Here is a 10460-nt window from a genome sequence, read left to right on the forward strand (position 1 = left end):
TCTATTTTGTTTCTTTTCCAGGAGACTTCTTGGCATCATCACGAAAAAGGATGTTTTGAGACATATGGCCCAGATGGCAAACCAGGACCCTGAATCCATCATGTTTAATTAGAAACAAGGTGGCATTTATTTTGAGAAAAACACAACTGTGTCATTTTAAAAGAAATAAACAAGTGATATGTTATTATCCTAATGAACGATTATGCACTGGGGGCAGTGGAAACAAAAGCTTTGTTTGAAAGGAAGGATGAAGCCTTTTTTAAAAAAAGACATCAACGAGTAGGCATTTTATAGCTTTAACCCCTTCGGAGTTTCCAGCTGTGTTTCTTAATGAGTTTATTAACTGCCATGGGGGCATGTGGGTGGGTGCAAACGATGTGGTTTGTCCAAGGACATGGAACACAGGTGCTGAGTCCAGAAGGTTTGCCCCTTCTGTTTAAGGCTGATGTTTGTGAAGTTTTGAGTCCAAAAGGCAAAGGAGCACTGACCTGTCAGCATCCTTTATTTATTGGTTTCTGATGTTTTGCTGCTATTTTACCGAATCAGACTAAAGATATTTGCACTTACTTTGTTGGAAAAGAAAAAGAAATTAAATTGGAACATAGTGAAAGCTGAAAGGGTGCCAGTGGGTTCACTCATGACCATCCCCTTTCTTGCTCCTGTTCCAAGCCTAGTGTTTTGCTTATCCATCAGTTTCCAGATCAGCATCGAGGTTTCCTGCAGTGATGAGTATGAAGAATTCTTTCTCTCTTGCAAGCCCAGCATCTTGGGACTGCATAACGAACTACTGGGGTGTTTAGTGCTACACGTATTTCCTCTCGTACAAAGGGATTCATCCTGATTTTGAGGGTATACGCACCTGCTCGTTGTTTTGCAAATGTGTTGCATGTGCTCCACCTGTTTATTGCTGTTGCCTGTGCATTCTGAATTATTGATCAGTCCAGCACTTTCCATGGGCCACATCCTCTATGTTGCCAGCTTGCCATAAGTGTGCTTTAATTTCCAAATAGCGTACGTGAGAGTCAAAACAGGCTACCCAGTGTTACTACTTATTTTTCCTCTCAGATCTTATTAACTATGGCTGCAGAGAGGGGGAGGCATACGAAGTCTCAGTGGGAACTCCTCCAAATGGATTGCAAGAGAAATACTAAATTGATTCTAAATCTGTTCCATTATCTTCTCTGTAGGATGCAAAACGTCCGGCTTTAATGTCTAAGCGTGCACTCGCATACTCGTAGGCAAAGCACAGAGTTAAATTGTAGACACCAGTTTGAGCACCGGGCATCTTTGTACTGATGGTGCATTTATCTTTTGAGTCAGGACTTCGGTCTCTTCTGTGAGAAGGCACGGAGCTGTAGGTTAGTCCGCTGTGTGATCCGTGTGAGTACGATTGCTCCCACTTGCCTCTCACGTCAGCCTTTGCTCTTCCCAGCTCACCAAGTGGCCCTCACCCTTTGTAACCTCGTTATTGGATATTGACCTACCAGGTGTGCATTTGGCTGCAAGTAATAGAAAAATCCAACAAACGGTGGAGAGCTGAATGAGAAACCTGGGGTCGGACACTCTCGACTGCCCCTGTGTTATCATCGAGCATTCGTGCCCTTTGGCACTCTTTTCTACCATCCTTAGGCCTCCGGCTTCCTGCCTCGTAGCCACAGGTGGCTGCTGCGCTGCCAGGCAGGATATCTGCTTTCCAGACACGGAGGGGGAGGAAGAGGCCACGTAACAAGGCGCAGTGTCTGTGTGAGGAAAGCAGGACTTGCCCAGAGATGCTCAGCTCACATCCGTTGGCTAGAATTCTGTTGCATGACTCCCCCAGCTGCATGTGAGTGTGCGAAGGGAAGTTTTTAGCTTAGGCATATTGCTCTCTGAACGAAATTTAGATTCTCTTAATAAGGAAGGGGGCTTGGTCCTTGGGAGGGAATACTGTCCGCCCGATTGGATGCCATCGTCGTGTCCCTGTCATTGCCCTTCCTTCCTGTTCTCCTTACCTTCTTTCTTGCCGGACCCACTAGACCCTCTCTTCTTACCTTATAGTTTCCCACCCCTTCTGTCAGATTTGACTTAGAACTGCCAGTCAGAAGCCATCCTTTCTTAGCCCTAATGAAAACGTTCGTTTTGGATAAAAACCTAGAAACTTCTAGTCGGTATCAGAAAATGTACCGATACGTTCTTTGGGTTAAAAAAGTTAAGTCGGAGCATGCTGATAAACTATGGAAGATTTCTTTCTGTGATCGGTTGGCCTCCAAAATCATATCAAAGAGCCTCTTCAGCGTGGAAATACCAGTCAGTGGTAGAGAATTCGATCTCCCTGCCTCCTTCGCGGCACAGAAGTATCAAGTAACAGATCCTATTATTAGTGTTGTGACTGAGGTTTCTATGGCGCATACGCAAGTGAAGCTGGATTCTTCTGGACTTTAAATCCTAAAAGGTCTTAAAGATCACTTCATGTGGTTCCCTCTTACTCCCAAGTGGCCTCCCACAAAAGTATTCGTCATAGCCTGGATTTATATAATCCAGGATACGCTTTCAGCTGAAATCAGGAGCTTCAGGAGGGAACACGAAACAGTGAACAGATAGCCAAAGGTCAGTGAAACCACAGAATTTCCTCCCCCTCCAGCCGAGGCCATGGAGGGATGTGAAGGGATAGCTTACTCCGGACCAAGGTCACCGAGGGGTGTCGTGTTGTGTCCTTCTCCCCGGTGCTTAGCGTAGAGGGCTCCACAAATTCATGGGAAACCATTGGGAGTTGTTCCTTGACTCAGACAACCCTGTTTTCTTTCATAAGCTGGGCCTCTAATTTGTTGTGGGGTTCGGGCTCTTGGCAACAGAAGGCCAGGGTCAGACAGGCGGGTAAAGGTCGGGGATGGGGAGGTTTGCAAGCGGGGCTCCTGGGGTTGCTTGCCTTCCTCCTCTGGACTGGCTCCCCTCTGCGGTCCACTTGGCCACCGGCCTGGGGTCTCAGACAAGCTGGATGGGGAGCGGGCTCCCCGCACGCTTTGTCCCTCTTCCTTGTAAAAGCACGTGGGTAGGCATTCTGCAGCTCTTTGCTGTGTCCCGATGTAGTTCATCCACTTTACTGGGTGATCTGATGAGCTAGAGGACTAGAACTGGGATGTGGAAGTAAAAGAAACATTTCTCAGAATAATGTGTGTGTATCTTTTTCCAGAACCAAAGCCCTTAGACTTTTTGTAGAGCTTTCTGGATTCTTTCTGAATCGGTGTTTTGTGTAAATAAACATAAACGCAGAATGGAAAAGGAGTTCTCTAACGAGGCACATCACCCTATTTCTTGTTCTCCCGCTCTGCCTCGAAGGAAATCTGTTGTAGAAGGACAGACACCAAATAAAGAGTAACCCGAAAGGGACGTGCGAATTTCTTGCGTTTTCAGTGCATTCCCTGGGAATGCAGATGTGCGCACGGCATTAAAGAGAAAGGTTAAATGTGTTAGAAGCAAATCAATATTCAGTGTTTGCTGTTTCACAACCAGGCGGTCTCCAATTGCTCTGTTTAGTGCTTCCCAAAGACCTGACCGAGGGGAAGACCTCTCAGTAGATGTATTTTTGGCCCTAGGAAGTCACAGAAACTGAAAAATTGGTTTCACTTAGGCGAGAACTGGTTACTTTAAATTATCAACATGCGCAAATCTGCTCGGTACTCCTTATCAGATGGGGAGCTGGAAAAGATGAGAAACGCGAGGAGCAGCGCTGTCGAGTTACATAATTGTAATAGTATGCCTTCATTTTAATTTCATGTGGGCAGTGTTTTATCACACTCCACTTGGAGCCTTTGAAATGATTTACATGAAGGGGGGGGGAGCATGTATATCTAACCTGGGAACATTAACCAGACTCCGTTTTCACCGACGCAGTAATAACTATTTATTTGCCGTCCTAGGTGTGCTGGGAATGAGCCTGCGTGTGACTTTTATGAGATCTATTCGCATTTGGTGTTGGAACAACCACATAGCAATGTGGTTGTTGTTTTTTTTTTTTTAAATTGTAACCCTCTGTGTAAACGTTGGCACCTTATTAAAAATTAAATGTTTGAACTTTACTTTTAAAAATAAAACAAGCACAGTCCTCAAGAAGCATGTTGTAAATGGAAGAGATAACTGATTTCACAGCATGTTCCCGCCCAGCGGAACCTCTGGAAACCTGATTCCGGTGACTGCTGAAACGTCTGGGGAAGTTAAAGAGTGATTCTTAAGATTCTCATGCAAGATTGTGACGTCGGTTTGGTCAGCTTTAACATCTCTTGGTCTGAGCCTGGTGGGCGATGGCCAAATAACAGTTCAGATGGGAGCTATAAAATTTCCAAGGATGGGGCAGGACCACTGTCCCCAGGCCATCCGTGTGTCTGCCCTGCACATGGGCTGGGCAGGACAGGTCGGGCTATGGTCTAACGTGAATTCTTTCATCCCTTCAAACTTTATATCTATTACTTTGGGAATCACAAGAGATTAAATTATGCCCTTCCCCACCAGTGTGCTGGTTTTTTTTTCAGCTTTACAAAAATTGGAAGGAAAAAATGCAGAGAATGCCCACATCCCTTTGACCACCTAGAAGAGGCAGTGAGAGGGATCCCTCCTAATTAGGGGGAGGGAACCAGTGGGGGGACAGCCTACAGAGGATCATCCTCAGCACAGGGACCAGCAAATGCAAATGTCCTGAGGTGGAAATAGGCCTAACTTCCTGGGGTCCCACATGAACGAGTGGCTACCGGATGGGTGGTACTTGCAGAGGCAGAGGAAGGTATTTGAAGTGGGTTTTGTTTTTCCTTCAGTGGGAGGGTAACACAGGCAGATGCTTCACAGGCCCTCTTACAGGGCCAGGTACAGACAGGAATTTAGAGGAATGATGTGCTTTGACTTGCATCATACACAAACCATTCTGGCTGTTGTACAGCAGGACTGGAAGCCAGGAATCTGGCTCGGAGGCTATTTCAAATACGAGTTATGATGGAGGCTCGTCCCAGAGAAGTTCTTGAAATCTGGATATATTTCTGAGGTAGCACCAGCAGATTTGCTGGTGGCGTGGTTATAAATGGTACAACTAAGTTGCTGTTTACCGACATGGGCTGGACTAGGTGAAGAGCTCCGGGGGGAAGTGCTACATTGGAGATACCTGTTGGACACCGAGGTCCAGAGTTCAGGGGAATTGTTGAGGTTGGAGGAGTAAGTCGAGCCATTGGCATATCAGTGGGATTAAAGCCATGCCTGGAAACTTCCACGTCTAATGATACCCTAACAACAAATGACCAACATTCTGTCAGAATGTCAATATTGAGTCTTCAGGGAGCCACCCTGACGTAGATAGGGATAGCTGGGATGCACAGTTGAAGTCCAGCTCCACGGCCTTTTGGCTGTGTGACGTAGTCAAAGAGATTGAACCTGTCTGAGCCTAGACTGGCCCATCTCTGTAGAGTGAGCTACCACTCTTGACCAGCAGCATGGCCATGAGACTTCAACAAGAGTCACTGTATGTAAGGCGGTGGCATAGAACAGAGCGCACAAATGGTACATGGTCTCATCGTCTCACCTTATGAAGCCCTTCTGGTAGCTTTAGTTGGAAATTAATTTTATGTTGCTTTTAGTTGAATTATAAGACCCCTGAATTTAGTAACACAGATCAGGCTAACAAACTGCCCTCTTGCCAGCTCCATCTGCAGTCATTGCTAAAAAATACAAAAGGGAACCAAACAAACAACTCCGATCTCTTAAGGAATGTAAAAAAAAAAAAAATCTCACTAACTCCAAATTAATAGAAAATTATTAGAAAAAAAATAACTTGGTAAGAAATTCCATTTCCCTGTAGCTTTGTAGTGGCTCTGGGAGCAGAAAAGCATAAATCTGCGTGGACTCTGAACTATCGGTCAGCTTAAAATTTGGAGCCAGGGTTCACGAAACCCAAGACCGCGTGTAACGTGCTCATTTTCAGACAATGTAAAACCCAATACCACTGCACCTCCAGACAGAAAAATCTCTCCAGCGTGGTGTTAATGTAGAAATAAGTCTCATTAGGAAAACTCATGAAAGACCAGCTTTCTGTGGGCCTTGGCTATTTCCCCTCGACACGATGTAGTTAAAAACCAGAGGGGGAGAATGAACAAACAGGATTTGTCCGAAAGGTGACAACCCATCAGTTTTAATTCTGGGAGCTTAGCTAGAGCTAACCAGAGTGGCCTTGCAAATAAATGTGTGGGTCAGGCAGGCTTCGTCCTGGGCTTTCATGCACTGAGACAGGACCAGAAACTTCCGCATCCTCCTGGGACGACGTGCTCTGGCCGAGCGCAGGAGAGCCCTGCACGCCTGTTGTCACAGCTCGTCCCCAGTTCACTGGTAGTTAATTGGCTAGAAAGAAGCTACCATATGTGAAGGCAGATAGGGAGCATCTATTTTTGGCAGTTCCTCAACATTGCATTTCATTAAAGAAATGGTCTTTGCTTTCCGAATGAGCAATAAGGAAAGAGCACCTTGTGGGGATTTCCAAACCCCTTTAGTCAGGGTTTGGCTCACAGAGCGAAGGGAGCAATTTCTACGTGATTCCAGCGTTTGTTATGGAACACATATTCCAAAGATTAAACAGCCGCCCTCAATCCAAACAGATTCTGTCGGAGAAATTGGAAACACATACATAAATTCTCGTCCCGCAGGCTGCCTGTGACAGGTTGAGTCCAGAGGATGCTTGCCGGTAGAACATTCCTTCCTTCTGCGGGGCTCCGTGTTCCTTTCACACACACTTGGGGCTTCCACCTGTCTCCCGCCCATACCACCCCGGGCGGAAATTGGAGCGAGCTTGCCTCTGATGGACTGGTTTCCTTGTCTGACATTTCTCCAGCTGCAGCCTGGCCCTCGAATGATGAGCGTTTCCAGGAATGGCTGTGGGTGATCTGCATTCTCCAGGCAGTTGTCAAGCGTCGGGTTGCTCCGTGGGGGCGGGAGTCTCAACTAGTGTTGGGAGAACTGGGGAGAACTGGTCTGCAGGCACTGGGGATGCGCATCCCACAGCGCTCCCAGCTTGCCGTGCTCCCACAGGGTGCTGCTAGGTGCCCGAGGAAGAGTGGCTTCTGTGGTTAACTGATTGGAAAGTTCTATCTCCTGGGCCTAGGCTTGCAAAGACCGGTCCTTGGGGAGCACTGCTAATGGGGCGGGAGTGTGGGGGTCCAGGAAGTCTCCTCTTTAGTTTCTTTGCAGAGCTGAGTGACCTGGGAGAAGTGTCACCTCTAATGGCCTTCCAGCGCACCACCCGTGGAGCAGGGGCCTTTCTGCTTGACAGCCGGAGTGATACTCAGGGCCTAGCCCCTCTGGGTTCCCAGCCCGCTCGGGGCCATGGGGCTGGAATCTGCATTTCCCCGGGGTTGTGTGTGCAGAGTACAGTGTGAGCACTGCCTTGGGAGCCAGGCCTGACCGAGAGCTCCAGAGTCTCCAAGGGGAACTGCCAGGGGAAGAGGGAGCAGTGGCTGCGGTGAGTGGGTCCCCGAAGGAGCCTGTCTGGAGAAACGAGGTGGAGAGGACTTGGTGTGAGGCCTCGGAGGCCGACTTCTGACCCCCGAGCCCTCCTACCCACCACCCGGCTGCCACGCGGTGCTCTGGCTGCAGTCACTGCCAAGTGCGTGCATGTGCGGGGCCCGGGGGAGGGAGAGGCGCCCCCCCCCAATGGTGCAGAAGGGAGCCCTGGGCTTTACCAAGCATGGACAAAGGGACCTCACTTTGGAGTAGTTTGGGTGAGCTTTTCATCAAGCCGGGTGCAAACCTCTGCTGTCAGGCAAAGACGGGGTGGACACAGTTTGGTGTCTCTGGGTGGCTGGGAAAGAGTGCCCCCACCAGGCCCCCGAAGCTGAAAGCAACACGTGGGGGAGGGAGAAACATTTGCCTCTTTCTGGGAACCTACGTGTGTGCCCGGGAAGACTGCGGTCATCTTATTTGGGCATACACTTGGCGCCAACTAGTGATTTTGAAGTGCAAGCCTGCGCTTCCCCCGTGGTGCAGTGTGCCCCCACCCCGGCCCTCGGTTAGCCGTGGTCCACCTGCACACACGCGAGCACGAGTAGGAAATGCCTCTCCGCCTGCTACGTTGCATTCAGAAGATTCCCCGTCGCTCTCTTGAGTCGCCTTCCAACATGTTTTGTATCTTCCTTGAAAGTTTAGAGCGATGGTTGGCCCGCCGCAGCGCAGCAGACCAAATCCGGCCTGCCACCTGTTTCTGTAAATAAAGTTTTTGTTTTTAAAGATTTTTATTTATTTATTCACGGGAGACAGAGAAAGAGGCAGAGACACAGGCAGAGGGAGAAGCAGGCTCCTTGCAGGGAGCCTGATGTGGGACTCGATCCTGGGACCCCGGGATCACGACCTGAGCCAAAGGTGGTGCTAAACCGTTGGGCCACCGGGCTGCCCTGTAAATAAGGTTGTATTGCACACGGCCCCACGCATCTGTTTACAGCCCCCGTCTGGGGGTGCGTGCAAGGTGCAGCAGTGGGGCCGTCACCCCGAGGCTGCAGGGCCCGCCCCGCCGGCCGTATTGCTGCTCGACCTTTTCCAGAACCGCGCGCCAAGTCCTGGCTGGGGGTGGTTAGAGGCAGCAGACCACTGGGTGGCGAGGCTGCCGAGCGACTCAACTGTCCTTCGCTGGGTGGCAACTATGAAGGGACGCTTTCAAAACAAAAGCAAGGAGAGACGTGTGTGTTAGTGGCATAAGACGAACATTTTAAAAAGATTTGAAAGATTTGGGCAGCCCAGGTGGCTCGGAGGTTTAGCACCGCCTTCAGCCCAGGGCGTGATCCTGGAGTCCCGGGATCAAGTCCCACATCGGGCTCCCTGCACGGAGCCTGCTTCTCCCTCTGCCTGTGTTTCTGCCTCTCTCTCTCTCTCTCTCTCTCTATCTCTCATTAATAAATAAAATCTTTAAAAAAATAGATTTTAAAGTTTTTTTTATTTGACAGAGAGAGAGAGAGAGAGGAGCACGAGTGGGGGAGCAGAGGGGGAGGGAGAAGCAGACCCCCTGCTGAGCAGGGGGCCCAATGGGGGCTTCGAGCCCAGGGCCCTGGGATTGTGACCCAAGCCAAAGGCAGACGCTCAAGCGCCTGAGCCACCCAGGCGCCCCTGAGATGGACATGTTAAAACGCTTTTCTATCCTCCCGGTTTCTCCAACAGCGTAACTAGTGCCAGAAGCCGTCTGCCCCGATGCGACACTAAGAGGTCTTGGTGACCTCTGTTAAAATTTCAGTCTCCCAGGGAAAGTACTTTGGCACTTTGTCGTTCACGAAGGGATTCTTAATATCCATTTCTGTTTTTTCTTCTCAATGGTCCTGTAAGGTAAAATCGATTTTATACCCATTGTTCAGAGGGCAACACTGAGGCTCAGGGAGCGTAGAGCACAGGACGGTCACCCGCGGAGCTTGTACAGCGCGGATGCCCCGAGGTTGGGGTTCGGCGCGACTGGGGCAGCGTCTGGCATCCCGTTTGGGAAGGGTTGCCGGGGGCCCCTCGAGCGTGGTGGGGGTTGAGGAACCCGGGCCCCAGGGCCTTGCCCGGCCTCGAACAGCTGGTGGGCGGCCCGGCGGGAGCGCAGACTTGCCTCTTCTTGTGACCAGCGGCTTTTCCCGGCAGCGCGAGCAGCCGCCTTTGCTCAGGTGCGTGTGCGTGGAGCTGGTTGGCCTAACCCAGTGCGGTCCCCTGACCGGCGACATCCGAGGTGGCCGCGGTGTGGTAGAGACGCAGAGAGGCCCTCGCCCCGCCCCGACCTGGGGGTCCACAAAGCTGGGGGGCAGCCCCGCTGCCTGCACCTTAACGGGCCCTCTGGCTGCTTCGGTGCCGTCCAGGCCCAGGAGGCGCCTAAGTAGCGGCCGAGTGCTGAGGGAGAGAAGGTTCGAGAGAAGCTGCCAGCCGGCACCCATGGCCGCACCCGCTGCGCTCCGGGACCGGGGCCGCCGCTGGAAGTGAGGCCTGGGCGTGGAGCCAGAGCGAGCCCAGGGGCAGCAGGAGTGCATGGGCGCCTGGGCAGGGACCCGGGCTCCGGGCGCAGAAAGCAAACCATCCTGACCCCCCCACCCCTGCGGGCACCCCCTTAGCAGGGATCCCTTGCTGTGCCAGGCCAGTCCGGAGGGGTTTTTGGCTTTTTTTTTTGGAGGTTCGGATTTTTCTGAATTAGGCACTTTGTAGAGGTGAACATTCTTGTCTGATTAAATGAGTCCCCTTCCGCTTTGGAGCCAAAGTCGCATTCTTTTACTTGACGCCAGCCAGGTGCTCCTCTTGCATTGCGCGGCGTATTCAAGCGTGCAGCCACCCCCTCCATGGGGAGGGCTGGCCTCTGACCCACGCGGCGTGGCCCCTGCAGCTGGGACTTCAAAGGCCCCAGAAGTCAGTGTAACCTGAGTTCCAAGTGTCCCTGGAAAGGCATCTCGGTGGAGTCAAGGGGAAGGGACACCTCCGTGTGGCATGGGGCGAGGGGGATGGGGGCTGAG

At 50.9% G+C, this 10460-nt stretch overlaps 1 protein-coding gene across 2 annotated transcripts in view; it reads left to right on the forward strand.

The window, feature by feature from the left end:
* CLCN4 (chloride voltage-gated channel 4) overlaps positions 1-4484 on the forward strand; it is a 69575-nt gene extending 65091 nt beyond the window's left edge. For both annotated transcript variants that reach the window (XM_026015319.2, XM_072743486.1), the window contains one exon: positions 22-4484. In XM_026015319.2, the coding sequence (XP_025871104.1) occupies positions 22-112 (91 nt within the window). In that variant the 3' untranslated portion in view covers positions 113-4484. The remainder of the gene's footprint in view (positions 1-21) is intronic.
* The last annotated feature ends 5976 nt before the right edge of the window (positions 4485-10460 follow it).

Source organism: Vulpes vulpes, chromosome X, assembly GCF_048418805.1.
Source record: "Vulpes vulpes isolate BD-2025 chromosome X, VulVul3, whole genome shotgun sequence".
Taxonomy (NCBI): domain Eukaryota; kingdom Metazoa; phylum Chordata; class Mammalia; order Carnivora; family Canidae; genus Vulpes; species Vulpes vulpes.